This window comes from Callithrix jacchus, chromosome 11 (genome assembly GCF_049354715.1).
Source record: "Callithrix jacchus isolate 240 chromosome 11, calJac240_pri, whole genome shotgun sequence".
In the NCBI taxonomy this organism is placed as follows: domain Eukaryota; kingdom Metazoa; phylum Chordata; class Mammalia; order Primates; family Cebidae; genus Callithrix; species Callithrix jacchus.
The window spans coordinates 21934513-21953215 of record NC_133512.1 but is presented as its reverse complement, the minus strand read 5'-3'; the positions used below and the strand labels follow the sequence as shown (position 1 = coordinate 21953215).

The following is an 18703-nucleotide window of genomic DNA, read 5'->3' as shown; positions in this document are numbered from 1 at the left end:
TAAAGAATCAGCTGCTTCATTTTGACCCAGCATTCCCTATCATAATATATCCAGCATGTGCAAGTTAAAGTGTAATTTACATGAGTATTATAACTAGAAAGAAACCCAATTACACAGTGTAAAGAATATTTTGAGGCTACTAAACTTTTGAACTTCCATCAGATGTGTAATATACTATTGCAGAATGGTACTTTTGTGTTCAGATTGTAATCATTCAGCCACTCTAGTTGCATGCATTTACCAGCATATTTTTAATTAAATACAATTTATTTTGCCAGAAAAAATTACAAAGATTTTTCCTATATAGTAAATTCTAAAGCAAGTCTCTATTGTCATCAAATCACTGATTGTTTCTCTCCTTTCTGTTTTTTATTTATGTCTTGAATGAAAAGATATGTACTTCTTTATCTTTGCAGGCCTAAAAACTTTTAGAAGTGAAATATGAGAATCTAAAAATGCTGTCATTTCTCCTGTGTAATTTTAACAAATAATCATCATAGTCATTTTCATTCAGATTTATACTAATTGCATAATGGCATTACTGCTTAGCAAACAGGTTATGATTTATAGTATGGAGATATTAACTTTGATGTAACAAGTCCACCTTGGCTACTCTGTGCTCATTTTACAGGTAGAAATGCTTGATTCTGTGAAATACTTAGAGCCAGGATTGTCATCAGGATCCCTGAGTTCTGATTTCCTCTGCTGTCACTCACTTTGAGATCTTAAATGAGACACTTTTTCTCCATTAGTCCTCAAATGAGCATAACAACTGTGTAAAATCGTTTTATTTTTGTCGTATTAGCATGCCAGGCCTTGTGTTGTGACAGGATTTCCTATTTTGTTTTATTTGATTTCTTTTGTTCTCTGCTGAGGCCAAGCAGAGTAACCTGTTATTCCCTTAATACAATCACACATATAAGCAACAATTGCCCTCAGATAATTGCCTGTCCATTTATCTGTTCCTAGCAGCTGGTTGTAACCTCCCTCTCCTCTGAACTTCAGCAGTATTTTCTTTTGCTAGGTTCTTCACCAGGCCTACATGGTGTGTAATTCATCATATTTGTATCATGTCTCACTGATTATGCTATTATCTCATTAAAAGCAAGGAGCAAATTTTTTTTGCAATTTAAAAAATTACTTTCAACGTGTAAAATAAGGCCTTGAGAGTTTTAAAACCTTACCCCCAACACAAAATACTCTGTGAAGAAGAAAGGAAGATGCTCTTATCTAAATTATGTGAAGAAAATTTACAGGCAGCAGACCTAGATGAAGAGGGGCCTAATAGAACCTAGAGGTTTCTCTTGGACACAGAATGCCATTTCATTAAGTCCTTCGACATCTATTTAATCATGACGCCTTTCATTGGCTTCGTTTTTAGGCTTGAAGATTTTCATAGCTCTCTCACGAGTATAATTCCCCGTTCTTTGTAAGGCAGAGGAGGTGTCTTCTCAATTTTGTAAATGGGAGCGTCTAAGAGGTCTTAGAAGCCTAAGCAAGGCAGAAGCTTGGCTTCCATTTCTCACCCCTTTCTCTTCCTCATGCAACTGCGGTAAGGGCCTCGCCTCCCCTGAGATGTAGCAGGCAAGCATTTCTCAAGAGAGTGTGACAAATGAAAGCCCAGCAAGGAGAAACATGAAAAAGCCTTCCAGATATTAATTTCACTATTGTTATGATTTCAGAGAATAACAGAAATTCCATATATTTCATACAAAAAGGAAGCAACATTAAAACAATCCAAACATAGTAGTTGAGACCTTGGCAGCCTCAGCAGTCGGGTGGAAATGATGGCTGTCCTCCCCTCCAGCGGACCGCCTGTTGCCAGCCAGAGAGGGCCACTGCCTGGAGAGGCCAGGGCCTGCTTGGCCTCACTGCCACTTCCCGCTGGAGAGTCTGCAGCACCAGCTCCTGTGCCTGCGCCTCCCACCCCTCCGTGCCCCTCTCCTGTGTCCGCCAGGTGGAAGTGACTAGCTGCCTTTCAGCACCTTCCTTCTCGGTTTAGACCTCCGTCTGTGCTACCATTTCTTCCCTGCATCTCGCAGTCATCAGGCTGGGAGACAGCGGGCATGCTGACCAGTGCTGCCTCCCTCCGTGTGCCCACACCGTGCCCTCCACAACGGCTGAAACTATTGGGGACCTCCTAGGTGCCAGGCAACATGCAGTAGGCACTGTGCCTCCATCATCTTAGTTAATCCTCACAACAACCCTGTGTGGCAAAAATGCAGATCAGGAACCAGTAACCCAGCAACGTGAAATAACTCATGCTAACAGGGAGTGATGCAAAGACAGAAAGGAACAAACAGCAACGCGATGCATTGGCACCGAGCAGAAATCTGCCGCGTTCTGAAACCCCCTGAGGCAAGTAACCTTGCTCCAAAACCTCGCATTTGTTAAATCGAGATGTGCAGCTATTATTTGAATGTATATTCATCTTTTCAGAGGAAGTGCAGTGCACATAACACAGTTCACATATAACATAACTAATACTTGATGTAAAGCTTAACTTTTCCCCAATGCTGAACTGATAAATATTGGATATGAAAACACTATTAGGCTCTTGGTTTCTCTAAGTATTCATAAAACATAAAACTTGTTCATTCTTTGTAATGCCCCAAATGTCTTATGATATAACAATATTTTGAAGTTTTCATAGCGTAGACTTTGACAGCTTACAAAGGTTCCACTGAATTCATTTAAATATTTATTTAATACCTGGCTTGAATATTATTCTAACATTCCTTCTTCTTTCCAAAAACCTCTTTTCCAAGCTTTTTAGTCAAATTTGGTAGTCTGGGCCCAAGAAAGGTGACGTTGAAGGGTCAAAGTGCCATCATCAGTTTTGTGACAAAGAGGGAATGAGAACTGGAGCTCTGGGCTCCAGGAAAGATCCCAGGAGAGGATGCGGGTATTGAATTCAAAGTGCAGAGTGGAGACAACTAAATAAACAACTTGTTCCAAGCACATTTGACCAGTTCTCCAAATATCCACTTGCTTTTGGCTTTGAGTATTTTCTCATGGGTTAATGTCCTATGTAAACACAACTCTAGTTGGCTTAGATATTGGGCAAATTCAGCATTTCCAGGGCATCGGTCTACAACGTTAGGCATGGTTCCTGATCGGCTTTTCTCTTCTTTCTCTTCCTGTTTGGGCATCCAACGGAATCAAAAGGAACAAGAAAAAAGAAAAGAAAAAAAAAAAACCACAACATTTTCTCTCCCACCCACAACGTCATTGGGGCTGCATGGTCTGAGTCCAGAATCCTCATTTTATAAAAGTGAGTATTAGTAAGGCTCACAGCAATGCACCTAAAAATGGAAATTCTCCAATAGTAAAAGTAGCAACAGTCACATACTTTTCTTTCTGTGAAGAAGTCCAGCTTATGAAGAACTGAGTGTCCATTACAGCTCTTCGAGCAAACAGGCCCCTTCAACATCTCTCTCTTTTATTACAGATGCCAGCTTCAGAAATGAAAATCGCTGTGTGAGAAAAACTGAGCTAGCTTCTAATGCAATTTTTATTCAAGTTTGCACATACTAAATCACTATTTAAGGGGAAAGATCAAATAATAGAATGATTTTATCCCATAATTTTTTGAGAAGAATATCTTTTTATTAGAATGCTTATGTGTCTGGTGCCAATTTCTTCCAGAAATCTGTTTTTTAAAAGAAATGTGCTTCACTTTGACCTAAAACATAGATTCCCTATTTAATGTGCCCCGGCATGCTGGTAGCAGCTGTTTCAATTTCCTTTCTTGCTTTCCTTTAGTCAGCAAATTTACAGCTCTGTTCTAGTTATGAGAGCTCCTACTGTAGCTAAGGGAGAGTGGGCTTGTCCATGAACGCAGGTCTACAGGATAGGGTGCATGGGTGCCAGCCACTCCATTCACCAGAGACCCTTCCTGACTCCCCTGTTGCTTAGAACCCTGCTCTGCAGCTGTTGGGCCTTTCTACCTCCACAGCTACTGAAGAGTGGACACGTGTAAGCACCATCACTGCCTTCCTCCTTCCGGGCCACGGCACATCTGAAAACAGCACATTTTCCTGGTAGCACACCCAACTTGTGCAGATGGGATGATGGTTATGATAGAACTGCTAATAAGGTTGAACACCTATGATTTCTTGACCTCTGGCTATGATCCCAGGAGGTAACCATCATCATTTTACTGAGAAAAAACTGAAACTTAAGGGGCGTGTGGATTATGTAACTTGTTGGAGTTTATTCAACTAGTAGGTGGTGAAGCTGAGACTCAAATCCAGTCTCTGTTTCACTCTAGAGCTCAGATGGTACAAATAAATTTGTATCATAATTTAATCTGACAGGTCTTCATATCTGAAAACTTTATACTTTCCCAATTCTGCCTATTAAAAATATATAGCAATATGAATGGCTTTGGCAAAATGTAAAGGAGAACAAAATAAATTGGTGGAAAAGCAAAAAGAATGCTTTCCAAGGATGAAATTCGAATACCACATATATTTAACTGCTTTAATGCATAAATAAGAATGATTTATAATTAACACTACATTTACTGGCATATAAACAATGTTGCTAAAATGCTTGAAACTATTCAGTCACAGAGTTTAAAAATGCTTCCTGCCTGTCTGCTTTCATTATTCATTAGTATTCTCTTTATTCATAGTGCATAGGTAGTTATTAAATCAAGGATTTATTTGAATGATCACAAATTCCACATTAGGAATTTCACATGTGGTTTTGTCGCCCTGATCATGAATGGTGCTGAATTTGACTAAGGGTTTCAGAAAGTGCATTCAAATAGGGGAATGTAATGGAGACAATTGGCATCCACGTGCGCTGGTGTCCTTTCAGCGACTGTGCCCCCAGAACCCTTCCCCGCCACAGTGAGGACAGCTTGCCCTAAATTAGGAGGCCAACAGAAGGGCACGGCAGCTAGTATTATTGACTACTAACTGAAAAGGGCAGAGAAAAGCGTTTGCATAACTCGTGAGTTGAGGAAACGGGTCAGTTTGGCTGAACATTTGAGAAATCGCTCACCAGTTGGTGAAATAAAGAAGTATCTCTCCTCATCCACACCCTCTTTGCATGTTGCTATAGACTCTCATCACCAATACTGTCAGAGAGAAATCTCTCATCAAAACAGGAAAAACATCTCGTATTTTTAAAGAAATGGCAACTGAGTAACTCAGAGTGAAAAAGTAGCAGAAAAAGAAAGAGAAGGAAAGAAACATATATGTGATTTCAATTCTCACATATCTTCTTATGTAAACTGAAGAATAAAGACGTGGCCATAATTTAAAATACAAAAACAAAAAACTAATTTTTATGGTTCATGAATGTCTGACTTTGAAGAAGGAATTATTGGAGGACCTAATGTCAATAGGACCTACAAAAGCGTAAACTATATGGCTTCAGAAGATACACCTGTTTTAACACAAGAAAAATGTCTTAAGATTTTACCCATATTTTTTCCAAGTTTGAGCCAGTGGCTTTATCCTTTTCCTTAATCTAGCTATTTCAAATTTTCTGAATTAGAATGCTTTATTAATTATCTTCATTAGTAGAAGTTATCTTCTCGGCTATCTGCATTAAGTAATTAGAAATATTTGAAGCAAGATTTTTAAAATTAACATCTCATTTATCAAGATATACAAATAAAAGGACAGAAGTAAGTCATTGCTGGGATTTGTTCATCAAACTTCCTAGGCATAATTTGTCATTAAATATTATTTTAAATAAATTATCATCACAAGTATACAATGAAGGATGGTCCAAGGGCTGTTCTTTCATTTTTTCTGACCATGCACATAGGCAGTCTGAGGTTGTTTTCTTAAACATTCACTAAATTACACTAAAATTCATGTATATTCTTAGCAGTGGTATTATCTTCAGAAGTGTTTCTCACTATACACAAACCAAAATGTAATTTTCTATCGCTAAACAGTTAACTCAAAGTACATGCTAAACACAATGCGAGGTGCTGCAATACCACTCAAAGTGTCAAGACACAATTCCTATCTTCACAACCCTTACAATATTTTCAGATACTTTGAAACAGAGTAAGCTTTTAAATTCTAAAGTTTTTTCTAATTAGTGGTTGTGATTCTACTGCTTAATCCCCTAAACGTAGGATTTTTCGAATTAACTATTTACAACGCTATAAGTTAGAAAATTGCCTTCATAGCATATGAATTTGTTTAATCAGAAAAATTAAAGATAAAAGATTATATACATGGCTGAAGAACAAGCTCCTCAGGGTGTGTCTGCGACAGAAGCCATCAAAATCAATCGAGAAAAGCACAGATCTCATAACAGAGCCTTTCACTGCAGGGCTTGATACCTTTGCATTGTAAAATTTGAAGTATCTCACTGCATTATTTAACTGAATTAAAATGTTTGTGAAGATAATAATAAAATTGCTTCAGTTAAATTCATCTTTTGAATTTTCTCTACAGCTTCAAATTTGTCAGCTTCATCGAATAAGAAATCTGGAATAAGAAACTCCTGGATTTTACTATTTGCCTTTATTCAAGCACTGTTTCACCTATACCAGGTATGCTTTATACCTACGGGATTCTGAATTCATGCAGAAATGCTCTCTCAGAGTCTGTTTTGAAGGAGTCACATTAAGTAACACATTCTCGTTTATAAATCGCCCTGTGTCCTGATTTCCTGTGATACTCCCCATGACAATGCATTGCTCCTCACTTTGATCTGGCTTGGAATTGGAGGTTGTGTGAGTCATCTCATTGACAGGAAAAATGATTGCATGATATTTATTTACTTGTATGTGTTTATTTAATCAATATAAATTCATTAAGATCACACCTATCTGCTTAGAAAAACAAGACTAAAACTTGATGGTCAGATTCTCCACTCAGTCTCCAGGAAATAAGATATAATAAAATACAATGTTCCTAATTTCAATGCTCCTAGCAATTTCTGAGTACACTATTTTTACAACAGTAATTTAGGTACCTATATGTACATGTGTAGATGTTTTTAAGATTTTGTCATAAACTCTATAGTTATACACCATTATTTTATTTTACTTCTCTTTATTTGTTGAAGTATTTTATGTGTTTGCTAATTTATTTTCTCTCACATGAGACAACTGTTTACCATTATTTAATTGGAAAAAATTTAAATTTTCTTTTTCTGTTTATAATAGAATAATACATTATCATTGTACAAACATTATAAACAAGCAAAACAATAACGTTAAAAAGCATAACATATTGATTTCTGCTGTACAAGTTCATTTATTTTTATCTTTTGTTTTTCTATGCACATGGCTCAGACTGATTTAAAGTTGTGTTTGCTATATTTTTTCACTTTAAAGTTTTGTATCCTGTATTTTTTCATGTGATACTATGTACTGAGTCCTTTCTAATGTCACTAAACATTCTTCGAGAACATGATTCTAGAAGCTGCTTCATGTTCACTGTATGCTTTAACGCATTCACTAGTAACTTTCCTTTTGGTCATCTATGTATTTCCAGGTGTACGAAAAACTCTGTAATAAGCATTGCAATGCTTGATTCACTATGATGTCCTTGGAATTACCTCCCAGAAATATAATCTCAGGAACATATGGGCTGCACAATCTAAAGCCTTGTGACTACTCTTCACTGACAAATTTTCCTTCACAAGGGAAGTACTGATTCACTATGCTGGTGGCAATGTAGCGGAATGTCTGATTCACTGTAACCTTTATAATGCTTGTTGATTTAGAAAATGTTTGTCAATATTATATTTGTCAAAAATCTTTTTAAATGACAAGGGGTTTTGACTGGGACTGCATCAAATCTATAAATACTTCTGAAAAGCCTGACATACTTGCAATTCTGAGATGGGTCATCCAAAAACATAGCATTGTAACTCATTTATTCAAACCCAAACTCTCTCAACGAAGTGTTTTAGTGGTCTTCATATTCATACTACTTGTTATAATCCTTTTTAAAAATGATTATATGTTTTATATCTTTTACTTGTTGGTACTATTAAGGACTGAATATTATTCCCAAAATATTTTCTGTTTTGGTATTGTAGTTATGTAAAAGATTGACCTAAGTTTATACTTTTAACTTAATTTTATTCATATTATAGGACCACTTTTAATATCTCTAAGTGATTAGGAATGGGTTACATAATCATAGCATCCATAAACACTGACAATTACTATTTTCCTAAGTGGCAGACACAAATATTTCCTTGTTTGATGCTTTACTTTTTAGTTACATTTTAGTTAAATAAAATTTTAAAATTATAGTTAAAATATTTTCACTTGCAAATTATTTAGTAACTTTTAACCTTCAAAGTCTCAAGTATTTTATTTTATGCTAAGTTTCCTATATTTGATTTTTCTTTTCTGCTTAGCTCTTTCACTGGCGTTGATTTGGATACATGTTGTAAATGGTAATCATATGTCTCCTTTTGGCATTATTAAATAAATTCTTCTTTAATTATTACATTTTTAATTCACTAGATATTATAATTTTAGAGCTTTCTAGGCTTGTTTTATTTTCTTTAATCTCTATTCATATTTCTGTTTCTTTATTATCCTCTTAAATAATAGTTATTTAGTAGTGTATTTTCATATCTGGTAGGTAAAGAGGTAGAGAACTAGGCATTGCTGAGCTCACTCACATGCTAGGTTTATTCTGCTAGACTTCTGAAATCCATTTTCTCATTTAATGTTAAAAATGACCCTTGGCAGATAAGTATTACCATATCAGTTTTATACATAAGACTTTGAAGTTCAGAGATATTTTGTGAGCAACTCACTCAAAGTAACAAGCTGGTAGATAGCAAATCTAGAAATCAAATCTATATCTACCTGGTAACACAAACTATGACATTTTCATTATTGATTTATATTCCTATTTTATTTTTTCCTCTTTTTAAGGCTTTCAATAATATCTTAACTTGTTTATATTTTCAGATGTATTGCCAATTACTCTGTGACTTTAAAAACTCAGAACAATTTTTGGAAAGCTTGAATTTAATTAAGAGGAACAGCCAGTTTGTATAATCATGGCTTCAGAATACCTGTCATTCAGGTTGCAGTTTAAGTGCTTAAAAATCTTTTGGAATTTTATCATGTTTTACAATAAAGATCTAGTTAGATCCTTGGGCAAGACAGCTGGTGGCTAATACGTTGTGCTTACTTAGAGGGAAATTTATCATCGATTAATGGCATTGTGACAGAAGAAAAAAGAAAGCTCTGAAATTACAAACCATAAAACACAAGCCAGAAATGAGGCTCTAGTCTTCCTTCCTTAACCCATCACTTCCTCACACCCAGCAAAGAAAATATTTGCCTAGAAGGACCAGGTGGTAAAGACCATTAACTCTAATCATTTCATTGCTGATAACTGTATATGAGCATATGCAATAATAGTCATATTATTACAGCAAGTAGTCACCATTTATAGAGGGATTCTTAAGTGCCAGTCTTCACATGTTCTAATTTCTTTTAATTGTCAAAACCCTGTTAGGATTGTAGTATAGTTCTCATTTAAGAGTTGAGGAAACAGGCCAGGTGCAGTGGCTCATGCCTGTATTCTCGACACTTTGGGAGGCCGAGGGGGGTGGATCACTTGAGGTCAGGAGTTCAAGACCAGCCTGGCCAACATAATGAAACCCTGCCACTACTAAAAATACAAAACTTAGCTGGGCATGGTGGTGTGCACATGTAATCCCAGCTACTTGGGAGGCTGAGGCAGGAGAATAGCTTGAACTTGGGAGGCGGAGGTTGTAGTGAGCTGGGATTGTACCACTGCACTTTAGTCTGGGCAACAGAGCAAAACTCTATCTCAAAAAAAAAAAAAAATGAGGAACCAGACATACAGTTCTATGAGTGATGGAGCTGAGATGCGAAGCAGCCTTCCTCCACTGCTGTGTGCTAGTGCCTCTACCAATGAGTAGGCAGAGGCAGAGGCAGAAGGTCTGAGGAGTGTGTCCCTGCTCATTTATGCCTCTCCACTGCTCAGATGAAGATACTGATCCAGGCTATCAGTGGTCCTTGGAAGAAGGAGCTACTGACCTTCCTTGCTCTTTTAGGATATGCATTGTTATGACCAACAGAGTGAAGCCCTTCTAGCAATTTCTCAACACTTTGGCTATCTATCCAGGAACGGGCTCCTCTGGTAGCTTCCTGAAGTCACAGACATCATGGAATCACTTGAGACAAGAGCTTAGAACGTTGGCAAATTCTGTTTCTTGTCTCCTTAATTACAGAGGAACTAGTAGACACAGCAAGCCTTTGTGTGGCCAGTTTTGAATGGAAAAGCCCGTCCAACCTACAGCGAGGCCTTGATATAATAGACCCAAATAGTTTCTGAACTTTCATGAGTAAAATTAAATATGGTTTGCAGGAGAACTTAACCAGTATAGACTCTTAATCTACATGATTCTGGATCAAACATAACCCTAGCAGATTCCTAGGCCTGTGTTATCCAAATCATTGCCTCAAATCTATTTTTCATCTTATTCATAGATACTTGATTTACATCATTGCCATTTATATAATAGAAAGAATTACAATGATCAAATTAATTTAACCTGTGTAAGCAGCCAAGTTGGATCGTTTAAGTGAAAATCAGCAGTAAGATCTGAATTACATGACTGACTCTACCTCAAAGCAGTGCACCATTTACCCTCATATTAAATGAGACAAACAATCTACCTGCAAATGCCCTCAGCCCCTCATCTCCCTCTTTCCAACGGCTTTGACATCCTGTGTTAAGATCAATTCTGCTGAATATGGCCACTCTGGGCTCCTGGCAGCTGTTGCAGCAGCTGCCTCTCAACAGTCAGGTTCACATCATGGGGAACGCACAATAATCGCACAATAATCGTATTTCAGAGTGCAGAGAATCAGCGTTCCTACTGAGCTACTACAGACTCCACTCGTGGAGACACAAGTACCACCTTCGTCAGGACCGGTTTCCTTATAAATACCAGCTGCTGATCTTAGGAGTGAACAGCTTCACAAAAGCTCATCCCAACACTGGAAACAATAAGAGCAACAGAACAGAGCCTCTCAGAAAGGTACTTTGTAGCATGACGCAGATACACATACAGATATATGTCTCATAGTAAACAATAAGAAGAAAATTTTTTTACCTCCGCAAAACTTTAAAAAGCTAATTATTCTTTTAACTTTGGCAACATAGCAAGCTTATTTCTGGTTCCACAGGTATGCTGATTCAGCAGGCACTGGATGGAGTCCTGGAATATGAAATTTTAACAAGCTCCCTGGTGAGTCTGGCAAAGGGAGGGAGGCTGCACTACTCATTTTGAGAAACACTGTTTGGGAGTCTTGATCAGTTCTGGAACAGTGGCAAAATTATCTAATTATGAAAACATAATCATACCAAAAAAACAAGCCCCACTTGTTCCGGGCACATAGAGGTATTGCAAACACAAGTTATCATATTTGTAGTCAAGAAGTTAGAGTTAGGGTGACCAAGGGTCCTGGTGTGCTTGAGACTAAGAGGTTTTCCAGAATGCGCGACCTTGAGCACTAAAGGTACAACAATACAATTCAAAGTATAAACAAACTGCTGAGAACTTGATGCGTAAACAACCAATTCTGAGTAAGAGCATAGGAGAAAGCTTTAAGTTTGCATTTGAGTAGGAACTCAGCAAATAAGAAAGACTCACACAAAGGAAACAGCATTTGCAAAGCCAAAGAGGTAACAAAGTATCGGCAAACATTCCACAATACCAAATGGAAAGACTAAATGAGAAACAAGGCTGGAAGTTAGAAGCAAAAATTAATGTTGGCCTTTGAAAATAGTAACCATTTCATACTTGCTGTTGTGCCTTGTATTAGAGCTGAAACAAGAAATTCTGATAGGAATAGATGAGGAAAGTGAAGAGGGCTTGTGTTGACAATGAAACCAGTATTGGTTAGAATGGAAAAGATACAGATTCTTGAGGATGTTTTAGGGAGACAATTGCTAATACAATTCAGTGTGGCAACTGACTGAAGAGATGAGAACATTTTCAATGCTTCCTCAAGATGGATGGCTGTTAAAAGAGCTTGGGAACACGGCAGGAAGAACATTTCTTTTTCTGGCAAGAAAGCCGAGATAAATTCAGTTTTGAATATTTGAGTATTAGGGGTCTGATCTGGGTATCAATCGTGAAACAAACCTCACTACAACCTAGTGCCTTAAAATGACAGATCATCTGTTCTGCGTGCTGTCTGTGCTTAGGTGGGCAGTGCAATGAGACAGCAACTGGAGCTGCGGCCGGAGGAAGGCTGGAGTGACCCGATGCCCAAGGCCACCTCCTGGCTTGCACACCTACGGTCCTGGCTGGGCTTCACTCAGTAAGGTGGCTGCACTGCTTCTATGGTGGCTGGCTTCCAGAAAGGCTCAGCAGGTGCTGTAAAGGATAGGTGTAGAATTGGCACCGCTCACTTCATACTTTATTGGGTACATACACAGCGTGGTCACAGGCCAGCCAGCCTTTGCTCAGGGGAAGGAAAACAGACTTCAATGGGTGGGATGGAGAGAAGTGTGCAGACGTCCTTACTCCTCTGCAGTTCTTGCAGGATGTACATGGAGATGCTTTGGGGACAAGAGTGAACATGAGTCTGGGTCTACAGAAATGAGGCAGAAGTACAAAGATGAATGGACAATTTTCTAAGAAAATTTAGCAGTCAAAACCATGGAAATGAATGAGAAGATCAGGGAGCTGACAATGGGAAAAGAAGTATATTTAACAGAGGAATTTAGTGGAGGGTGGCCAACAAAGGAGAGAAGGGAATGCTAGGAGCCAGTCAATAAGGGCCCAGCCTGCAGAGAAGAGAGGTAAGAGTATCAGGAAGGAGTATCAAGGGAGAAAGGCTGCCTAGAGATGAGGAAGGACGAGATGTGAGAGGGTGGGGAACTGGAAGCAGGAGGCACCAGTGACTTAATGACAGCCTTGGGAGTGTGACTGACCTGGGCAATTGACCTATTGGAGCCAGCATGCAGCTTTGCACACCAGGGGCCAACCCACGGCCAGGATGGCAAGGAGGAGCAGGAAGCTGCTTATAGTTCTGTGTGCCCTTGGGAAGGTGGGGAGGGGTCGGTAGAAAAAAATGAAGATAGAACGAAGGAAGGACTGGCAGAGGTGGTGGTCTGTGGAGGAAACGTTTGGCTTCTGGAAGGATTGGAGACACCAGATGAGACAGGAAGAAGCAAGTAGAGAATGCCTTCGTTTATTGGAGCATTTGGGGGCATGGTGGAGGGCTGCTGAGTCCTGTGCTATCTGTGAAGAGGGATCTAAACCCCTCCATCCTGGTCAAGATCCTGGGACTTCCACAGCCAGCTGTACTTGGAGACACCCTCCTCTCGGAAAGGTCTTTCTTCACCATATTTGCTTGTATGAACTCTTCCTAGCCTCCAAGCCCCTTCTTCTAGGGTGCCCTCCCTGACTCCTCCAGCAAGAAGCAGGAATTCACCTTCTCAGAACATCTATAGAACATTTCTTCTGCTTCCAACTCCATGTGTTGCTTTCCCGATACATCACATTTAATGGCATCTCCTCTTTCTAAGTTTCTTGCAAACAGAGCCAAAAAAAGGCGGCAGAGGGGAGTAGGTTTGATGTCATCTAAGTTGGCCATGGTACACAAAACTGGAGAGTATTCAAAAGCCAAGTTTTGTTGATCTGTTTGCCTAACTGTTTTGCTTCAATATTTTAATTGTTGATTACAAAATGGAGGTAGAATTAAAATAATTTTACAAGTTAAGAATTTATAAAGATAAAGAAGAAACAACTTCAAGAGGGAGGGGAAGTCACATGCTCAAAAACTTCTGAAAAATATCTGGAAAAAGTATGGGACTAGCCATATGAAATAACAGTTAAGTTTATCTTGTGATAAGTAGATGGGTCATAGACTGTCTTTCCCTTCTTTTTCTATTGATGTAAATCTCTGCTCTAGAAAACTGCTTAAATTAATTGTATAGAAACTTGAAGATTTTGCATAAAGTTATTTTCAGCTAATATGTTTTCCTTTGTGGAATCAGAAATTCTTTGACAGAAAAATAGCATGAATTAAGAGGTGAGTGTTTTGGTCTAAATAATTTAGTCAACTAAGTCAAAAATTATGATGAAAATAAAGGGCCAAACAGGCCAGCTCTTTGTGACAGAGGTTGATATGACAGTGTCCCATATTCAGTGGATGAAGGATGCCTCTTCATAACAAACAATAAAAGGTGAGAGGCTAATGCAATATGGCTATTGGCTTGGAAAAGCAAGATTTTGATTTTTCTGCCTTCACCACATCTTGCCTTTCATAGAATAATGAAATAAAGATGCAAGATAAATAGAGTGTACAAATATTTTGTTTTCTTGCAAACTGAAATACAAATTCTTTGAGGAGCAGTGTGTCTTCCATGTTTGTGTCCCTATGTCTCTATGTGAGTTTCTGGGAGGGATGGAAGGTGAATAAATGAATGGATAAATGAAGCATGGGTATTAAAATAAGCTTTATTTGAATATAATCTGAAAATTGTAAGGCAAAAATCATAAATCAGAATGTGGGTATTACAGTGAATATAATATATAAATATCCACCCCAGATACTGAATTATATATAATAATTGTGCAAGTATAGGAACTTACACATAAATAAAGTGAGTGGCTAGACTGCCCCAGCCTCTGAACTAGAAGTTAGAAAATGTTGATAGAAGTATGTAAAAATATTATCCAGTATTCACTGGTTGGAAACACTGAACTTAAATATTTTGAGATATTTCAGGTTACTCTTTGGTATAAGCAGATATTTTTAGTAAACAGGACTTTTCATGAATATAGACTTCTTGAGTCATTTTTTTTCTCTCTTTCTACCTTTAGCTCTAGAAAAAGCCATTTTGTATCTAAGACTGGCAATGGATGAGAGCAGTAACTTTTATTTGAAAATTGTTAGAAGAGACCCAGAGTTCATCATTTAGCCCTCACCACAGTGTGAAGAGATATGAAAATCAAATAGATGTTTTTAGGTTGCATTATTAAACTCCAAAATATAACAAAATATTCTAGAAAGAGATAAAATATTTCACTCTACCCTTGGGATTCTTCGCTTGGAATAGGTGATCTGTCTGATTTTATTCTGCAGAACAGATCGAGGACATCGAACTTGGAACGGTCCATATAGGATAATAATTGCATTTCCATGATTTGGAGTTCTTGCAAATTAGGTTGTAAATTGTCTGCTGAGGCTACTCTGTAATCTTGCATGTAGTGTCTAACTTCCTTTGTGATTATGTGAAGAAAGAGGGGAAAATCACTCCAAAGACATTAAATAAATCTTCCTTAAATAATGCTTACAAAGTTGTAAAAAACATCATTTGGTTACCATTACATTTAGCATATACCTGTGTGTTTATGTGTATGGATACACACACATATGTTCCAGCTATATTCCTTTGTCCTTTGACTTGGGAAACAGAAAGGATGATAAAGAAAAAACTTAGACAAATCCACACATATTGGGCTTCAGAGCGGCTAAGCCAATCTAGTCATCAGACTGACATAAATTACAATGACCAAGACACGTCAGGAGAGTTGCTCAACTACATGGTAAGGCAGGGCAAACTCAGAGAACCCTAATCCAGGTGCCCTCCCTACAAATCTACACATCACATCCATTATGAAGTAAAGCATTAAGAGGAAACCTATTTTGGCATACAGTATTTTAAAAGCATTGTTCACAAGCAAGGACTTAAGGATACATACCTATGTGTATTTCTTCATATATATTAATATATATATTTGATATATGTATTTATATATATATTTGATATATGTATTTATATATATATTTGATATATGTATTTATATATATTTGATATATGTATTTATATATATATTTGATATATGTATTTATATATATTTAATATCTATAAAGCATATGTATTTGATTAGGATGATTTCTGTGTTGTGTGTGTGCGTGTGTGTGTGTATATGTGTGCACGGGCGTGCGCGCGCACGTTCAGGATGATATGAGATATCAGAAATCATCCTAGTGATCAGACTTTTTAATTTAATGGCTGAAGAGACCTTAAGTATTAGCAATATAATTTTCCATTATTGATGTTGGCATCGATATGTCTTCAATGATAAAATATAAATGGAAAAACCTAAAGAAGGATTAAGTAGGTATGTTTGTGTTCCCTTCATCCCATGTCATGTGTTTGAGGAAATCAGATGGCCTCAGGGTTGTGCAGGGCACTGCTCATTCCAGAAGCCTTTATCCCATATTCCATATCAAGGTTAAAATGTCCATGCGTTTCCATTGGCTGAATGACTGCATCTATTAATTTCATTCAGAACAGCTTTAACTTGCACAGCTGCCTTCAGAATCCTGTGACTAAGCTTCTAAATTGGCCTGGAAGGCGCATTCACAGGAGTTGCCTTATCTCTGCACCACTTACTGCCTTCCATCCCGCTCCCTCCTTCCATTATCATCATCTCAGGCAGCTGAGGTTTCTCCTTCAAAATCAAAAACCCTTAGAGAATAGTCCTGCTTAGAGCTGTGGGTCACTGAAATGCATGATATGGCATGTCTCTCTCATTTACATTTTGATTAAGTGAAAGCCTCTTAATTTGGGTCATTATCGATACATAAATCTGTAGAGAAAATGAACATGCATTTATAATGTAACCAACATTATATGATTTATTTTTCTTATAATGTATAAATACAGAAAGGCAAAAAAGCAGAGTCCAGCTCTCAGATGCCCTGGAAAGGAAGTACGACTAAGGGTCTCACAGGTGCACCTACATGCTCTGGGCTCTGAGTGGATCGCTGCCGGCTCGGGGCTCACCCCGCACAATCACTTGCACTGATCTAGGTCTCTGATTTTAAAAACCATCATTCACAAATCTGTTTACTGTATATGGCTGACCTTTCTGTGGAGGGTTTGTGAGTGGTAAAATAAAAGGCTCAAAATGGGTTTCCATACCTGATTGTGGACTTTGTTTGGGGATTTTGGCTACCGCTTGAGGACTGGAGGTGGAGTGCGTTTGCTGGTTGGCAGAGCCATGGATGCTGCTGGGCACAGCTGCGGAGACGTTCTTGCGAGGCTTCATGTCCTGCAGCCACATGGGCGAGGCTTCAAAGGCCTGCATCCTGCGGGCATGGCTGTTGGCATTGACTTTCAGATAGGCCTGGGCCTTGTGTTCCTGAAGCTCCCCGTAGTTGGCATCAGTCACCCTGCACTCGTATAAGCCTTCGTCCTTTTTCCTCACTTTGGAAATCTGAAGCTTGTGGGAGATGTCATTGCCTTGGACTTTCACTGTCTGAAAAATTGAAGGCGAAAAGAAACAAAGTGCTACATCAAATGCTTTTGCTCCCCTTTTTTACCCTGAACTTGGTAATACTGGAAAGGTAAAGGGTCTTAACGACCCCATAGCCATAGTGAAGGAGCTTTATATTTTCTTAATGTCACATCTGAAGGCCTTAGTTACCCTATTCCACCAACCACTGCACTTGCAGACTCAGGCTAATTAGTTCAATGCAGCGAGTGCCGCCAGATTCCATCAGCCTTTGGCCCCCACTGTCCACAAGCCAGAAGCTGCTCTGTCATTTTTCTATCATGGGATTGGCCTCTGCCTGCTTAACTCAGTTCAATAAAGCACGAACCAATAAGGCCAACTCTGTAGGTGAAACAGCCTCTTTTTTTCCCCGTGGGCTATAAACTAACCCCCTCAACTCGGAGACATCACAAAAATGTTCTGTTGGTCACGAGCTTGAGTGAGAATGCATTTGTATCTCCACACTGGGATGACTACTAAAGGTGCAGTTAAGACACTGGGATATTAGCATTCTTCTTCTTAAATTTTAGATGCAGTCTTGCCTCTAGTCATGGAGTGGCAGGGCTTGGGGTACAGCTTCACATCACCTGAAGTCTTGTTGCTCAAAATGTGTATCCCATGCCAAAATAGGCACTTTATGCTACCAGGATTTGGGAAGCCATCGATAAAACACTGGCTTGATTTTCAAAACTGAAATTAGCTTTCTTATTTCTGCTAAGTTTTTCAGATTAACCACAAGATCATATATCTGATATATATGTTAGATGTAATATATGATCTTATATTATATATAATATATTATATATATAAGCATCTTTATCAGAACAGGTAGCTTTGATACATAATCATATATTCTTCATAACTGAGACATGATAGGTTTCATAAGACATTTGGGATTCAAGAATTTGCTTGATTTTGAAAAATACAGAAAAGAAGAAAAGGAGGCCAAAAGTTATTTTTTCTGCTACTGACCTCTACCGTTTCAAAGGGCCATAAATTACTAGGAAAATCTGAGAGATACTCATCTGTTTTTACATATAGGGGTATATATACAAATAATTTCCAACATTTGAACCATATGTATTTATGTGTATATAAAATTACATATAAATATGCGAATACTATAAAATGGAAACTAATACATGTTTATTTTGGGTTAAATCTCCTAATACAGTTTGAGGTACTTAGAGTTTATTATCTCATTTTGTAATTGAGTAAACTGAGGCTCGGGGTGTTTGGGTCAGTGATTTCCAACACTGAGTGTACATTAAAATAATCTGGGGTGCTACTGAAAATACTGCCATGTGGTGTAACGCAGAAACATTAAGCCTGCATTTCTGCAGGGTAGAGCTTATATCAGTATTTCATAAAAGCTCTCCTGGGAATTCAAAGTTAGTAACTACTGGTT

General features: G+C 38.0%; 1 protein-coding gene across 5 annotated transcripts in view; it reads right to left on the bottom strand.

Moving 5' to 3' along the window:
• VSTM2A (V-set and transmembrane domain containing 2A) overlaps positions 1-18703 on the bottom strand; it is a 28859-nt gene that overhangs the window by 4257 nt on the left and 5899 nt on the right. For 4 of the 5 annotated variants that reach the window (XM_035253443.3, XM_035253442.3, XM_035253441.3 and 1 more), the window contains exon 4: positions 16944-17280. In XM_035253443.3, the coding sequence (XP_035109334.1) occupies positions 16944-17280 (337 nt within the window). Of the gene's footprint in view, positions 1-16630; positions 17281-18703 lie in introns of those variants that run through there. The other variant, XM_035253440.3, reaches the window with a different exon arrangement.